The sequence below is a fragment of the Sturnira hondurensis genome, unplaced genomic scaffold, assembly GCF_014824575.4.
Source record: "Sturnira hondurensis isolate 20B ecotype Veracruz unplaced genomic scaffold, ASM1482457v3 Scaffold0008196, whole genome shotgun sequence".
Taxonomy (NCBI): domain Eukaryota; kingdom Metazoa; phylum Chordata; class Mammalia; order Chiroptera; family Phyllostomidae; genus Sturnira; species Sturnira hondurensis.
The window spans coordinates 244,801-259,595 of record NW_028080827.1 but is presented as its reverse complement, the minus strand read 5'-3'; the positions used below and the strand labels follow the sequence as shown (position 1 = coordinate 259,595).

Below are 14,795 nucleotides of genomic sequence, written 5' to 3'. Positions count from 1 at the left end.
GAAGTATATTCTAATTGTTTTCAGGAAGCTGATGAGTAATATGGGTAAAATGCTGATGCTTTCTACCCAGCTGAGAATAAGCATCTGGCATACCATATCTGGAGTCTCTTGCCATCATAAATAACCCCATTGCCCCTTCTCCTTCGTAGAGACTGCTCCCTCCTCACCCCATCATTACAAATAATTCAGACAGCTGGAGCATAGCAAGGTGTCTTTACTGGGACAGAGGAAATGGGGGACATCCAGGGCAAGTGGAATAGGGCCACCGTTAGAATGGGCAGAAGTCCCAGAGATCTTGAGTCATCCATTGAGGACGGGGAGTTAATGCTTGTTGTGGGCGAGAGGTGGAGGGATGCGAATATCCTGGCCTCTCTCCAGGCGCCGTTCACAGTCAATCAAATAGTTTACTCCATCGATGACCAGTTGCACCAGCTCCACCTAAAGGACAGTAATCCTTGATCTCTGCTTCCACAACCTGAGTTTCTTTAGCACCAATTTGCCTGCTCTGAGAACTCATTTCCAACTGCCTCCCCACTCAACCTGAATTTTATTTCAGATTCTATTGTACTCCTGACACACATTTACTGTCATATATCAACCCCCACAGACCTACACCTCTCCCCACCGTAATCTCTAAAGCTCTCACCTCTGACTTGCCCAGTCGGTCCAAATTAGAGATGTCAAAGATGCTGCCTGTGGCAGCGGTGTCCACTCCTCCAGTGCCACGCTTTTGAAGCCTTAGGTTCTCCAGGATCTTTGGGAAGCGGCTATCCTAGAGGGGAGATAGGGATTCGGAGCAGGGTCAATAGGGAAAGAGACTAGATTTACCTGAGAAGGCCCCAAACCTGCTCAGAGCTCTTTCCCAGATCCTTTAGCCATAGTGTGCCCGGCTCCTTTCCAAAGTACCCACTCCCTCATCCACACACAGCCACCTTCCTCACTCACACCCCTCTCTAACTCCTCAACTCCTTTACTTTGCTTAGCAGGGGCAGTTTGATGTGTACTCCTGCTCGAAGTCCAGTGCCCAGGTTAGACGGACAGGTCAAGATGTATCCCAAACGCTCATTCCACATGAACTCCCAGCCACGCTCCTGGATCAGCCGTTCCACCTGAGTTCACAAAAGCTGTTAGTGAAAAGTCAGGAACATATATGGACCCTCCCTTATTTAGACCCACAGAAACTGTAAAAATATATCTAGAACCAGAAACTTGAGATGTGAAAGAATGACATTGCTCAGTGTTTGTTTGGTTTTTGTTTTTGGGGGGCAGAAATGGTTTGTTATCATTTTGCATACAAGTTAAGCCAACAATGATGAGATCCCAGAAAAATACCTTGTGTGTGGAAGAAGAGAAACTTGAGGGAATGATGCATTAAGGATGGTCTAGTAGAGAAAGGGAAGTGTTGAACTGAGAAAGAGTTGATTATTCAATGGGCTCTACACACATTGATTATTTTTGTTTTGCTAATGAGCCTAGAGCTTGGGAGGGTCCTCTCAGACAGGAGCAGGCTTTGCAACAGGAAGAGACAAGAGAGCCTTCTGTTAGCTGGGAAGGAATACATACCAGAAAGCAGAGAAAAAGTGCAGAAGAGCCAGACTCAAAGGTATGTAGGGGTGGGGAAGAGTTTGAAGGGTGTTTTTGTTTCACATAAGTATCCTAACCATGAGCATGACTGACTATTAGGGTTGAAGAGACAGGAGATCTGCCAGAGTGATGGACATGAAGACCACCACCTCCCATGAGTAAAGGGGACCCTGTTCATAGTTCAGGAAGAACCACAGCATAGGGGGATATTTTACATGCTGAACATGGGGAAACCCTTCCATCTAGAATAATAACAGCAGCTGAACCTTATTGAACACTTACTATGAGCCAGGTACTTTATATTCATGATCTCATTTAACCCCCACAACAACCTATAATGTAGGAAGTCTTATTATCCTAATTTTATAGATGAGGAACCTGTGGTGCATAACTTTAAAAGTACTTCTCTATTCACTTACAGTCAGAATATGCTATCTATTGCTTGCCAAAAACAGTAGAAATTTCCAAGCTGAAATCTAAAAAAAAGAAGAGTGCTCTCTCTCTCTCTTTATAAGTCCAAAGTAGAACTGTATATATGAGAACATACAATAAGAATTTGGTTTATCAAAATTCTTAATCTAGAACTGACTATGAATACCCAATCCATACAGGATTGAGGATTCACTTCAACCCTTCAGATAGAGCCACATATTCTGGAGCTTCTTAAGCCATTTCATCCTCCACCTTCTCTCCGTCTCCCCTCCCACCCACTTTCAGTTTAAAACTTAGGCGTGACACTTTAGGAGGATTGACAGAATTCAAAGTCGAGGCCCAACTCAGCTCAGAACTGGTGGTTACACTAGAATCAGGAGCACACAGGAACATACATCAGCCAGGCTCAAACCTTTTATTGGCACACCCACCATCCCACTACCACACACCCTAGGCACTGACCTACCACCTATCCTTCCTTCTTCAAATTATAGGGCAGCTACTTTATTCATTTCCTTAGATTCCTGGCATTCTCTCGTCCTATTCTTAGGATGCCCGTATATTCAAGTTCCCCCTGGACAGTCCTGATTTATACCTATTGTCCTGCAGTGATTAATAGTGATCTTTTTCAAAAGTGTCTGGGTTGGTTGATAAAATATGTGGTCAATCTACATGTGCTAGCATTTGTATTTTTCTTATGTCCCCCCTCCCCCCACCTAGTTCCCTTATATACTCTTCTCCAACCTCTTTGAGGCCTCGGCAGAATCTTTCAAACACTTTCTTCATGTTGCCACCCTTCTCCATGGAGATGACCCGTGTATGATCCTCCTCATTCACCCAGATCAAAAAGCTCTTCTCATTATTGTGCCTGAGGGCAGAAGAGAGGGAAGGATAGGGATCAATAGGCAGGGCAAGAATTGGAGGAGATACAGGGGGAAAGGCACTTATGAGGACATAGGGACAAAAGAGGTAAGGTAAGCCTCATACCAGATCCCACGAGCATCTGGCCAGTCTCGAGCCATTCCTGCTGCAGTCAGCAATGGGGACACAGGCTTATCAAATAGGAAGTGGTCCTGGGGAGAGTAAAGGGACTTAGATTAAGAATTCTCTCCCTAAGTCTCCCAAAGCCCTTCTATCTCATCTGGCCCAGCTTCCCCTCTGACTCTTCTTTCCATCTGCTCCCCCTCCCAAGGTCCCTCTCAAGGCCCCTCACATCAATAAGTTGCTGCTGCTCAGCTTCCGTCATCTCACTGAGCCGATAGTAACGACCAGCCAGGTCACCCTTCAGGCCACTCAGTGCATCCACCACAACACGTTCCACCTCTCGTCGCTCTGCCCGAGTACAAGCTGGAGGCAGACTGAGTCCCCGTATACTTCGGCCAGTTCTGACTCTTGAGGACAATACATACCTCTCATCAAAGTAGCCAGAACGGATCTGTGGAATAAGAGAAATTAATATAAGTCACAGAAACACAGTGTATGGGAACAGAGGGTTGGTGGCGGGGGGGGGGGAGGAAAAAGCTTAAGGACTAGAGGAGTCTTCATTGCATACCTTAGAAGGAGAAGCTCATTGGACAAGCACCTCAACTGATGGGGGCAGCATGATTCCCTCCTCCAAACTGCCCACCTTGCAGTATGGTCATTCTCAGCCACCCTCTCCTCTCCATACCTGCAGCTTAAAATGCTTTCTCCACACCAAGACTAAAAGCTTAGTGGTATAATGACCATGAGTCAGGAAATAACTAAGGATTGGAGAATCAGAATATTGTACACAAGGCAATGCACATCAGAAGTGGAATATCTGACCCACCTTGCTGGCATCCAGGTCAGTGGTGTGTTTCATTGTCTGGGGGTCATATCCATTGTGTCGTTCTTGGATAACAGGGTCAAACAGCTCAGCAAATACCTGAGGGGGAATTAAGAGGGAGAGGGTAGTTAAGGAGGGGGCATCCCCTCCCAGTCTTTAAATGTGGATTGATTTCACTGGGTCAGAAAACATAAGTATAGGTGGTACAATTTCAAGGGTAAGTGAGGGGTTTTTAGGGGGAAGGAGCTGGGATCACTGGGAAGATGAGCTGGATCACCAGGAAAACTATGGGGGCCCCCTACCTCATAGGTCTCCTCATCTCCAGCTACCATGCCCACAGTCTTGATGAAGGGGTGGCCGGGGTTGTCCACGCCAGTCTGGATACACTGATCTAGCGTCCAACCAGTGGGTGTGGTCTTGTCGCAGAGCCGGGCATAGAGTGCTGGGGTCAGGTGACTGGCCATGCAGTTGTTGTGCTTTCGGAGGTCTGGGTACTCAGCACTAGGGAGGGGGTACCCAGTAACCATGGAGAGAGAGTACAAGTGGCCTAGACCCAGGGCAGTCAGCTAGGAGCTGTCCAGTTAGCTGTGTCTGGCTGTGCTCCTTGGGAGGAGGGGAGATTATAGGGAGGCTAATCTTGGTAATCTCATTAGGGAGTTTCATGATCTATTCTTTCCCAACAGTTCTTGCTTTCTCTGACTGGCCAGCTCAATTCCCCCAGATCTGCTCAATTCTTCCATCCCATGAGCATAAGAATACGAATGGGGGAGGGGAAAGACTAAGCAGGAAAATTCAGGAAATGGGGGAGATCAAGAAAAGATGAAGGAGATCAAAAAAAGATAGTTCCTGATCTCTCAATTTGGACAGAGTGGATGCAGCCAAAAGTCATACGACCAGAGCTGGTCTTGGGGGTAGGGACTGTAGGTTACAGTCCCCAGGAATGCTTTAGCTTCCACCCCTATCCCACTGAGATCTCCAGACTGTATAGCACCCCAGTCCAGAGCCTTCGCGATTATAGCCCTTCTCTGTTGCCCGGGTCCTCATCTCCATCCCCATCTTTGTTCTCATCCCCACTTCCCGGGGGTGGGGTAGGGGCTCAGACACTGATACCTCGGGGGATACAGTCTCCGTCGTTCGCTAGCGGCTCGTACAGGTTCCGGGCGGAGCAGAAACCCAGCAGCTAGAGATCCAGCTCCGGCCAAAGCCAGGAGTCTGAGCCCCGGACGGGCAGACAGCAGACGAGAGAAGGGGCCAGCCATGGCTTGAGGATCCTCCTGAGGAATGCCGGCGCAGGAGCTGGCTTGGGGCAGGAACCAGGAAGGACTGAGGGCCGGAACTGGGTGCAAGGCTGGGGCCGAAACGGGGCCCAGAGTGAAGGTTGCAGGGGAGCCGGTACCAACCAGACTGCAGGAGAGGCGCAATGAGCTAGCTAGCGACTAGCAAGCAGGCTGGCGGGCGGCGAGAGGGAGGCCCCAGCCGCAGTCTCCAGGGGTGGGGCTCACTCAGACCCCGCCTTCCCGCCTGCCCCCGTGCTAGGTGTGCGGAGGCGGAGGTGGGCAGCATCTGCCAGGTAGATTAGGGGGGCCGGCGATTTGCGCCCCTTGGATGAGGTTGTCCAGATTTCAGCACCAAAGAGAGGAACAGCACCCAAGGGGTCTGTCGGAACACCCTTCCCCCAAGCCTCTCGGTTTAGCTGGAAACCCGATTCGTCACTCTAGGGGTATGAAAGGATAACATTGCCCAACCTCTTCTCTGTTTTCAGCCTGCCCCCCCAAACCTCTCCGTCTTCCCAGGGGAGGAGGCCGCGGGAAACCGTGAAATAAACACAGATACCGTATGAAGATACAGAGAAAGAGTTAGAGGCAAAGACTGGGAAAGACACCCGTTAGTTCAAGGTCACCTTTTCCTTAGAACCAGGAAGAGGACTAAAGCTCCTCCCTTCACACCTGTGCTCTCTTTACAAGGCTGAGAGGAATCAGGGAAAGCAGGAACTCTTACCGCATCCACGCTGTGTTCCCTCCCCAACCCGGACCCTGACGCCTAATCTGAAGCTCTGCTATATCCTGCCTACACTTCTTAGGATCCCCCGCTTTTTGCCTCCTCCACTCTCCTTTCCAGTCCCTATTCCACTTTCGATCTCTTCCTTCTCTAAGTCGTTTCCGGGCTCAGACTGTTTGCTGCTCACAGGACTCCTTCTGAGTAGTGTCTGCAATCTTGCTTACCTGTTGAATGCACCGACGTGAGGGTGGGGGTGGGCAGGGAGTTGTTAGTTTCCTCTTTGTTCTCTCCCCTCTTTGAGTCTCCCAGTTCCTGGGCTGGACTGGAGTGTAAGGTGAGGTGAAGGGTGTGGTGAGATGACTAGGTGTAGGAGTGGAACAGGCAGGCACAGGTCTCCAAGAACCACATGTGTTTTCTCTCTCGGCTCCCTAATGCTGTCTAATCCAGAGTGTAAGGTGTAGTGGTGTCCAAGGGCATAAAGTCTCCAGGAAATCTCTACCTTCTTTCTGGTCTCCTCTCCTCCTCTCTCTCCTTAGATTTAAGAGGGCTTTGTTCCCGCAGCTCTGAGTGTAACTTTGGTGTGATGACTTTTGTCTTGGTAGAAAGGAGAGTAAATGTTGGAGCTGAAATAGAGACGCGGGGCATCAGTACAGAGGGTCAGTTAAAGTGGGGTAGGCATGGTGACATTAGTCCCTTTCCTCAGCTATCTTGGTGTACCCACAAGACAATAAGATTCTTGAAACTCTTAGAGGAGAGTAGCCGAGAAAGAGAATTTTTTTTCACATCGCCCTCTGGCCTCAATGATGGGCCCCACCCTTATACTCTCATTCCTTTCATTCTTCTCAGGCTTCCCTTGTGTTTCTTTTCCTGCTTTCCTCATTTGTGAGTATCCTTAAAAGCCATCCACCTCACTGTTGGGTTTATCACTTAACTCCTTCTCCTGGTGGGAGAGCAATTATCAAATTCTGCAGTTGATGTGTGGTCACTTGCAGAAACCCAAAATGTTACCTGTGTTGTGGAGACTCATTATCTAGATTGAGGAGTAGCTATGAGTAAGCAAATATAATTACTTGGAATGGTGTATACTTACCCTGATAAAGGAGGGAGATAACCATCCAGAACAGTAGGGTTATTTGATTGAGAGGGCGGCTACTAAGTTTAAAGAGGAAGGGAGCAGGAAGGGAGAATTATTAAAGGAAAAATAAGACTTGCATAGAGGAGTAAAGAAATCACTTAAGTTTGGAAAGTACCTGCCCAAATTTGAGTAATAGCTCCACTGAGAAAAGATAGGTATTTGTGTACTTTTCTTATTTCTTGTAAGGCTCTAACAGACCATAATATATTAATACTCATTTTAAAAATTTTCCTACAGCATATGATAAGTAATCTATATATGGTATTTATTTAATAAGAAGTATTACTAATATTTCATATTTATAAACCATATACAATTGCAAGGAACTCTGGTATATATTATTTCATTGAATTGAATTGAATTGTTCCAATGGATGGCTAAAGACTGGATCTACATTTTCAGGAGGATGAGAAAACAAGTTAATTACTTAGAAGATGTTTTAATAACTTGTTCGAAAGGTTGGAATGGTGCAAGGGATATGAGCCTGAGTGTGAACTAAGGAGGCATCTAGTTCTCTTCGAGTCAGTCCCTCGAATCATCTCCATCCCATCTGGGAAGCCTTGGGGTCAGTATCATTATATTCAATAGGCACCTGACTGAAAAAGTGGTAAGATCCCAAAGGGTTCAGAGAACTAAGGAATTTGGGATTGTTTTGATCATGGAAATCTAAGTGAAGCTGCAATGAGAACAACTTTACAAACATATATAAAAATGCTTTCATGCAATCAGCACATTTTGAGTTAGGTTTTTAATTCCATTATTTTACAGATGAGAAAATGGAGGCTGAGGGAAGTTCAGTGATTTGTCCAAGGCTGCACAGCTATTAAAGGCAAGGCCAGGAGTCAATCAAATCTAGAGGGAAGAGAGCAAGCAAAATGAGGAATCAACATGTTCAGTCTTCCATGTCCATCCCTTTAACTGACTCCTCCATAATTAAGTCTCTTCGTCCCGCCCCTTAACTTTCTGATCTATTTCTCTCTTTGTCTCTCTTTTTGTCTCCAGTCTCTTCTTCACTTGTGTACATCTGTTAACTTTTGCAACTTACATTTATTGCATCTCCTAGGTAGGTATACCATATCCTGTTTTTTTCCAAAACAAACAAACAAACAAACGAACAAACAAAAGACCTAGTTTTTGTCAAGGAAGTGCAAAGGCACAAACTCTGTCTCTCCCTCTGCATCTGGCTTCCTGCTCTTTCACCACCTCGCATCCCACCTTCTCAGTCTCACTACAAGGTGTCTGTCTAGACCACGCATCTGGAGTGTGGCCACGCAGTTAGAAATTAGAGGGAGCATCAGGTTGCACTTCCTCCACAGAGCCACTAGGGGCCACTCTCCTCCGCGAAGAAGCGCCGGCCAACTCAGCCTGACTGTGTTACCGGTGCGCGCCCTCCGCTGATTGGTGGCATCGCAGAGAAGTCGCTCTTTCATTGGGCTGCTGTCAGGTGTCGCTGCCGGCACGTTTGGCTGCGCGAGCGCAGGGAGGCGGGTGAGTGAGGGCCGGGGGCGGTGGGGGAGTGGCTGGGGGCTGGGGGCGGTATCTGAGGGGGTGGGCTGGGGAGAGTGGGCTTGGTTGGTGCAGAGGACTTTGGTTAGTAGCGGCTGGGGGCAGCTGCGGGAAGGGGCATTGCGGGCAGGCCTCAATGTCACCGTAGGGAGAGTGAGCGGGTTAGGCGGGGGCGGGCAAAGGCTAGCGGAGTCCGGAGCGAAGGGCGGCATCCGTGCCCGGCAGCTCTGCAAGGGTAGGACAGAGGAGGGTCGGCGAGAGGAGGCGCGCGCGAGGGTCTGCGTGAGCAGAGGAGCTGGTGTGGGAGGAGGTCCGGCCGGGGAGTCCGCGAGGAGTGGGAGTGGAGTCAGACTGGAGGGTCAGCTTGAGGAAGGGGTCGTTGCAGAGAGAGGAGAACGGGAATCTGTAGAGGGGCAGTGTGAGGAAAGAATGAATCTCGGGCAGTCCTTGTGGGGGATCACTGAGGGTTTCAAATAAATATGTCACCGAGTGTGGTGACTCATCCGAGACTTTGAAGGGCTGTTTAATGCTGGGGAACCCGTGAGTGAGAGGATAGTTCGATTATTAACTGGATGAGTTGATCAGTGATGGAAGTGGTTAGGGGAGTTAATGAAGAGTCATTTTAGCAAGTTGTGGAAATAAGGCAGTATGAGTTGATACTGAGGACAAGGGCATCAGCACAGTTCATCAATGTCATACATACATTTTTAATCCTTCATACATACAAAGGGTATGTGTGAAGGATTAAAAATACTGCATCAAGAAGGAACTAAGGGAAGTGTTGGAAGTACTCGCGCCTGAACTCAGTATTGGTGGAGCCCTCCATCAAGGGGATGGTGATTAAGGAAATTAGAAGACGACTGCAAGCAGCCTTAAATTCTAAGGGGTAAAGAAGTTACCCCTTCTCCAGATCTAATTTAGCATACGAGTTCCTGAGAAGATTGCCCACCTGCCGCTCCCTCCCTCCCTCCCTCCCTTCCTCCCTTTCTGTCTTCCGTTCACAGTAAGATGGTCCTTTAACCTAACGTAGTCTGAAGTTTTCCTTTGCAACAAAGTATTGGGTGAGAGGCAATGGGAAAAGAGCACAGAATACAGGGGAATGGCTGGCTCTTGGAACACCCCACTAAGTCCATCCTTCTCCCCGAGGTACATCTAAATAAACCCTGGCTTATTTCATAGCTATTTCTGTCAGGCTTCTATTTTTGCTTTGTTAACTATGAAGCTGGACCTTTCATCTCTCTTGTGAACAGACTCTCCTTTCTTTCCCTTTCTGTCACTATCCCCTGTTACACAGTTGTAACAGAATTTCAAGAACATGACTGTACATTCCATAGAAAACCAGGAAGGACTGAGTGGAAAAAAGGGTGAAAGGTTAAGAATCTTAAACATGAGGAAAAAGCTCCTGCTTCAGAGAAAGGATAAAGATTGCAACAAAATTATGCATGCTTAAACTATACAGGGACTTTAGGAATGCCACAAGTCATGGAAATTGGGTCAGGTCACTGAAAAGCAGTAGTGTATTAATCAGGAGGGGATGCACACACATGTATATATCCTGCAGCAGACAACTGGAAATGTTATGTCTAAGGAGAATATTGTGCACTCAGGGTGGTTGAGCAAGGGAGACAACAAGCAGATGGTGAAGACTGAAAAGGTCGAGGTTTATATAAAGGTTAATTGTACCTTTCTAATCAAAGCTGCAACTCCCACTTGTAATGGAAGGGTTTAAATAAAAATACAGAAAGTAATTATTATTGAAGGCTATTTTAAAATTCTATAAGACTAAATTAACCCCTAAATTAAGACTAAGTTAAGGAGTTTGTGGCTTTCCTTAAGAGTCATCAGTCAGTATTTCTGAGAACTTTTGGAAAATGTGGAAAGTTACTGATGTGTCACTCAATTTTATTTTTGGAAAAAAGTAACATACTCGTATCCCCACAATTTAGTAGTAATAAATGTTAACCTTTTGTATAATTTGCTTTAGATTTTCAGGGTTGAAATAAACATTAGAAGATAGGGTTGTGAAGTTCCATTTGAATTCTTCTCAGTTCCATTCTTCCTTCTCCTCAGAGGTGACCACCATCATGAATTTGATGTTTGTCTTTCCTGTCCTTTTTAGACTTCTATTAATTATAAATTCAGTCATAAACTTATGTAATATTTTTATTTCCAATGGAACTATGCTATACGTATTTCTACAGTTTATTTTTGGAAGTTGCCCATGACGTTTGATTCACTTTTCAATATTGCTGTTAGTCTATCATTTGTATATACTACATTATATTTATCCATTCTTCCAGTTGTGGCATGTAAGTTGTTTTTAGTTTTTCCCATTACTAACAATGAGGTTATGAACATCCTTGCATGTATCTTATGTGGGAGAGTTTCTCTACAGCGGGGTTTCTCAACCTTGGTACTACTAATATTTTATAGTGGATACTTCTTTGTTGTGGGGGAATACCCTATGCATTTAGAATATTTAGCAGCACCCCTGGTGTCTACTGACCAGATGCCAATAGCACCTTCCCAGATGTGACAACAAAAATGTCTCCTGCAAATGTCCCCTGCACAGCATATTCACAATTGGTTAAGCACCACTACTGTAATTATATGCATGCAGAAGTAAAACTGCCAGGCTGTGCTGATTCTAGGCAGGATTTTTTTTTCTACTGTAAGTTCTTTGGTGAGGGACCTTGGCCTAGACCAGACTTGAGTCTTTAGTACTAGAAGATGGTAGATAGAAGATTGAAACTTCAGTCTGAGAATGGGTTGGAGGCTGTTATATCGGGTGCCTGTATCCTCAACCTCACAACCAGACCTTTTTCCTGGAACAGATTTTTTGAACTTGGGCATCTGTCTTTTAAGGTGGAGCAGTGAAAGAGAGACAGGGAGAACAGAGAATTTTAATGTTCTGATAATATGTAGAACATATAGTGCTTTTAATAATTTTTTTTTTGAGTTAATCGATTGGTAGGACTGAAAATGGGGGTTAAGGGCAAGGGCAGCTGATCTTTCTCATCCCTCTGCTGTTGAATTAAATCACGGAGTTCAACACTACTGTGGGGAAGTGGAGAAGGGCTAGGAACCTTTTGGAATGAATTCAGAGTTTGAAATGTCACTTTAACCTTTTCTCATAGGAATCAACAGTGGCCTTCCATGAGGAACTGCCTTTTCCATTTGCTACTGGAGTTAACGGTTGTTTTCTGCTGGCAGAATCAGGGACATGCCAGCACTGTAAGGGTTAATCTGCTGATCCTCTTATCAGTCTCACAGTTGGAGGTGGGATGAGCCGGGACTAAAAGGGAGACTCCTATCTTTTCACCTCTAACCTGTGCCTCCTTTCCTGGTGATCCTTCTTACTGTAGCTTTGTTTGTTTCCCCTAGTTCCCTTGTAGTTCCCTCTTATTTCCTCATCCCCAGCCCCCCACCCACACCTACTGCTGTGGGGCTTGGATTCTGAGCTAATGGGAAACCTTCCACAGCAGAGCGGGATGAGTGGGTGCTCCGGCGGGGATGTGGTCACTGCCGGCCAGTGAGAGTGCGAGTGCCACAGCCCACTTCTTCCTTGGAGCTGGAGATGAGGGCCTGGGCACCCATCGAATAGGCATGAGGACAGAAGAGAGTGACAGCGAGCTCCTTGAGGATGAGGAGGATGAAGTGGTAAGATTAGAGAAAATGATGTAACTTGGTATTGGGACCCCTGTTATAGAGAATTGAGATTCCATTTGGATGGAGGCACCTCGCTATTCTTTCTAAATGCATAGACACCCTCTCATAAATAAGCCCCATCCTGATTAAGGGGAGGGGGAGTGGAGACTGGTTGGATTTCCTCCCTTTGAAGCCCCTACCACGTTGTCTCATGGTTGTTGGTTCTCTGGCTCTTTTGCCTGAGCACACGTTTCCTACTATGGAAATGCTCCTCTCTGTAAACAGTAGGAATCCCTACAGGCACCCCAATCTAGACCTAAGTTAGGAGGCAGCTTTTACCCTGGTAAGAAACTCTGTGCCCTAAAAAGATGAGACAGCGTTCCTGATGGGGATGTTCCTCATAGGGATGGTCCAGGTGGAAAGTCCCTGTGTTCATGACAGCTCCTCCTCCTCTCTGTAGCCTCCTGAACCTCAGATCATTGTTGGCATCTGTGCCATGACCAAGAAATCCAAGTCCAAGCCAATGACCCAAATCCTAGAGCGACTCTGCAGATTTGACTACCTGACTGTTATTATCCTGGGAGAAGATGTGATTCTCAATGAACCTGTGGAAAACTGGCCGTCCTGCCACTGCCTCATTTCTTTCCACTCTAAAGGTTAGGGTCTGTGAAGGAAAATAGGAAGAAATGGGGGAGGTTTGGGGAAGTCACCTCACCGGACTGGGAAGTGAGGTTCTGACTGTCAAATAGTGAAGAGGGCTTCAGGTCTTCCTGACACACTAGAGAGCAGTGCAAAGCGGTTTGCTTTCCCTACATCTTGGCGGAGTTGCTATGGGAAACATAAAGCTGGTATTGAACCTCAGAACAGTTCTGAGACTCTTAGGATCTCTGACAGAGTGGAGTTCCTGGAGGGGTCCTAAAAATAACTTCTTTTTTACTTTTTCCTGATGGACATTCTAAACTTGGGCAGTTGGGCAGAAGGATAAAAGATGGGATGGTAGAGGAGTCCAGTGGCTACTACTAGCTTTAATGAATGTCTATTTCTCTTGCTGTTTTCTCACTCTCTTCCACTTTCCTTCTTTGATCTCTGTTTCCTTTCTCTATCCCAGGCTTCCCTCTGGACAAAGCTGTTGCTTACTCCAAGCTTCGAAACCCCTTTCTTATCAATGACCTGGCTATGCAGTATTACATTCAGGATAGGTATGGCTTTCTGTTGACTGGTGGGATGGGTGGCCCTGAGAGTATGCCTGTTTAGAGAACCTACTCTGGGAGGGGCAGAGTTAAACATGCTTAAATTTTTACCATATTCTCTTGAGTTCTGCACCCTAGTATCTCCCAGTTCTTAAGCAAATGAAATCCCAAGCTCCTTCCTGTAGTCATCATCCCTGCCTCTCCCAGCTATTTTATTCTGGGGTGACAGGAGGGAGGTGTACCGGATCCTGCAGGAGGAGGGCATTGATCTGCCTCGATATGCTGTGCTCAACCGTGACCCTGCCCGACCTGAGGGTGAGTACCTGGTCTTGTTCAGTCCTGCCCAGCCTTGCTTTTTATGACTTAACCCAGCACTTTGTCCTGGGTTAAGTCATAAAAACATCTCATATGTACCACCTATCCAAGCAAGGCTTTGGTTAATAGATTATGGGTAGAGTTAGAGGCATGGGTCTTTGGACTCAGCCTTGGGCCTTTTATATAGATAGTCTTATGTCTATATACCATATAGATATTACCATATTTATTACTAAGACATAGTCATAGAAATTTGAGGGTTGTGGAGATTAAAACTTGGAGAAAAAGGAGTTGGGAGTATTCTGCAATCCTAGGTCCTAGGAATGACCACAAACCTACTTTCAGAGTGCAACCTGATAGAAGGTGAAGACCACGTGGAGGTAAATGGAGCTGTCTTTCCCAAGCCTTTTGTGGAGAAGCCAGTGAGTGCAGAGGACCACAATGTTTACATCTACTACCCCAGCTCAGCTGGAGGAGGAAGCCAGCGCCTCTTTCGTAAGGTGTGGGGGAGTCAGAGCCATAGGAGGATAAGAAGGAGGTTGTGGGGAGGGAAGCTGGAAGATTTGGGGACAAACCAAAGGCAATTTATTTTCTTTTTTCCTTTTAAAGATTGGCAGCCGAAGCAGCGTTTACTCTCCTGAGAGCAGCGTCCGAAAGACAGGGTCATACATATATGAGGAGTTTATGCCAACAGATGGCACAGATGTCAAGGTTATGGTGGATACAGGGATTTAAGAGGTTATAAGTGTCTGGTGGGCTGGGGTGCTTGGGGAGCAAGTAGAAGCGTGTGGACGGGGCGGTCATAGGAAATAAAGTGTGAATATGAGTGGCTCTCATATTCCGGTGAAGATAACAGGTAAGGAAAGTTGATATTTACATGGTCACTATCAGATCAAGGACAAGGGTAACGTGGAAGATGCTATAATGTTGGTATGTTATTTCTTAATAAGGACTAGACCAAGAGTGTCCGACTCATTTTCACTAGGGGCACATCAGCCTTATGGTTGCTTTCAAAAGGCTGAATGTAATTTCAACTCCTTAACAGTTAAGGAGTAGTTACATTTATACAGTCCTAAAATTATTTCAGCCCTCTGAGGGCAACCGGGAGGCTGATGATGTGGCCCCTGGTGAAAATGAGTTTGACACCCCTGGACTAGACACTAGTGCTAGAGTCCCTAGG

The 14,795-nt window shown here is 46.4% G+C and overlaps 2 protein-coding genes across 17 annotated transcripts in view; one reads left to right on the top strand and one right to left on the bottom strand.

The window, feature by feature from the left end:
* Positions 1–196: 196 nt before the first annotated feature.
* CKMT1A (creatine kinase, mitochondrial 1A) lies at positions 197–6,229 on the bottom strand. Of its 2 annotated transcripts, XM_037054489.1 has the most exons (10): positions 6,046–6,229; positions 4,934–5,227; positions 4,126–4,324; positions 3,827–3,922; positions 3,230–3,451; positions 3,004–3,089; positions 2,761–2,884; positions 975–1,109; positions 647–772; positions 197–438 (listed from the first exon to the last, which is right to left on the bottom strand). In XM_037054489.1, exons 2-10 carry the CDS (start codon positions 5,080–5,082, stop codon positions 322–324), a joined length of 1,254 nt encoding a protein of 417 aa, XP_036910384.1. In that variant the 5' UTR covers positions 5,083–5,227; positions 6,046–6,229; the 3' UTR covers positions 197–321. The 2 variants fall into 2 exon arrangements, with proteins under 2 accessions (XP_036910384.1, XP_036910383.1); XM_037054488.1 differs by lacking the exon at positions 6,046–6,229 and having other exon boundaries at positions 4,934–5,310.
* Positions 6,230–8,384: 2,155 nt separating this feature from the next.
* PPIP5K1 (diphosphoinositol pentakisphosphate kinase 1) overlaps positions 8,385–14,795 on the top strand; it is a 44,201-nt gene continuing 37,790 nt past the window's right edge. For 11 of the 15 annotated variants that reach the window (XM_037054484.1, XM_037054480.1, XM_037054474.1 and 8 more), the window contains exons 1-8: positions 8,385–8,444; positions 11,600–11,696; positions 11,945–12,122; positions 12,571–12,766; positions 13,219–13,309; positions 13,530–13,615; positions 13,961–14,115; positions 14,225–14,326. In XM_037054484.1, the coding sequence (XP_036910379.1) occupies positions 11,976–12,122; positions 12,571–12,766; positions 13,219–13,309; positions 13,530–13,615; positions 13,961–14,115; positions 14,225–14,326 (777 nt within the window). In that variant the 5' untranslated portion in view covers positions 8,385–8,444; positions 11,600–11,696; positions 11,945–11,975. Of the gene's footprint in view, positions 8,445–9,211; positions 9,349–9,482; positions 9,609–11,599; positions 11,697–11,846; positions 12,123–12,570; positions 12,767–13,218; positions 13,310–13,529; positions 13,616–13,960; positions 14,116–14,224; positions 14,327–14,795 lie in introns of those variants that run through there. The other 4 variants (XM_037054472.1, XM_037054473.1, XM_037054470.1 and 1 more) reach the window with 4 other exon arrangements.

Excerpts from the sequence above, each read along its gene's own strand:
- CKMT1A (XM_037054489.1), bottom strand. The coding sequence starts at position 5,082 with ATGGCTGGCCCCTTCTCTCGTCTGCTGTCTGCCCGTCCGGGGCTCAGA. Across the intron at positions 3,452-3,826 it reads CTGACCTGGATGCCAGCAAG|ATCCGTTCTGGCTACTTTGA; the intron begins GTGGGTCAGATA and ends CTTATTCCACAG. Across the intron at positions 439-646 it reads ACCGACTGGGCAAGTCAGAG|GTGGAGCTGGTGCAACTGGT; the intron begins GTGAGAGCTTTA and ends ACTGTCCTTTAG.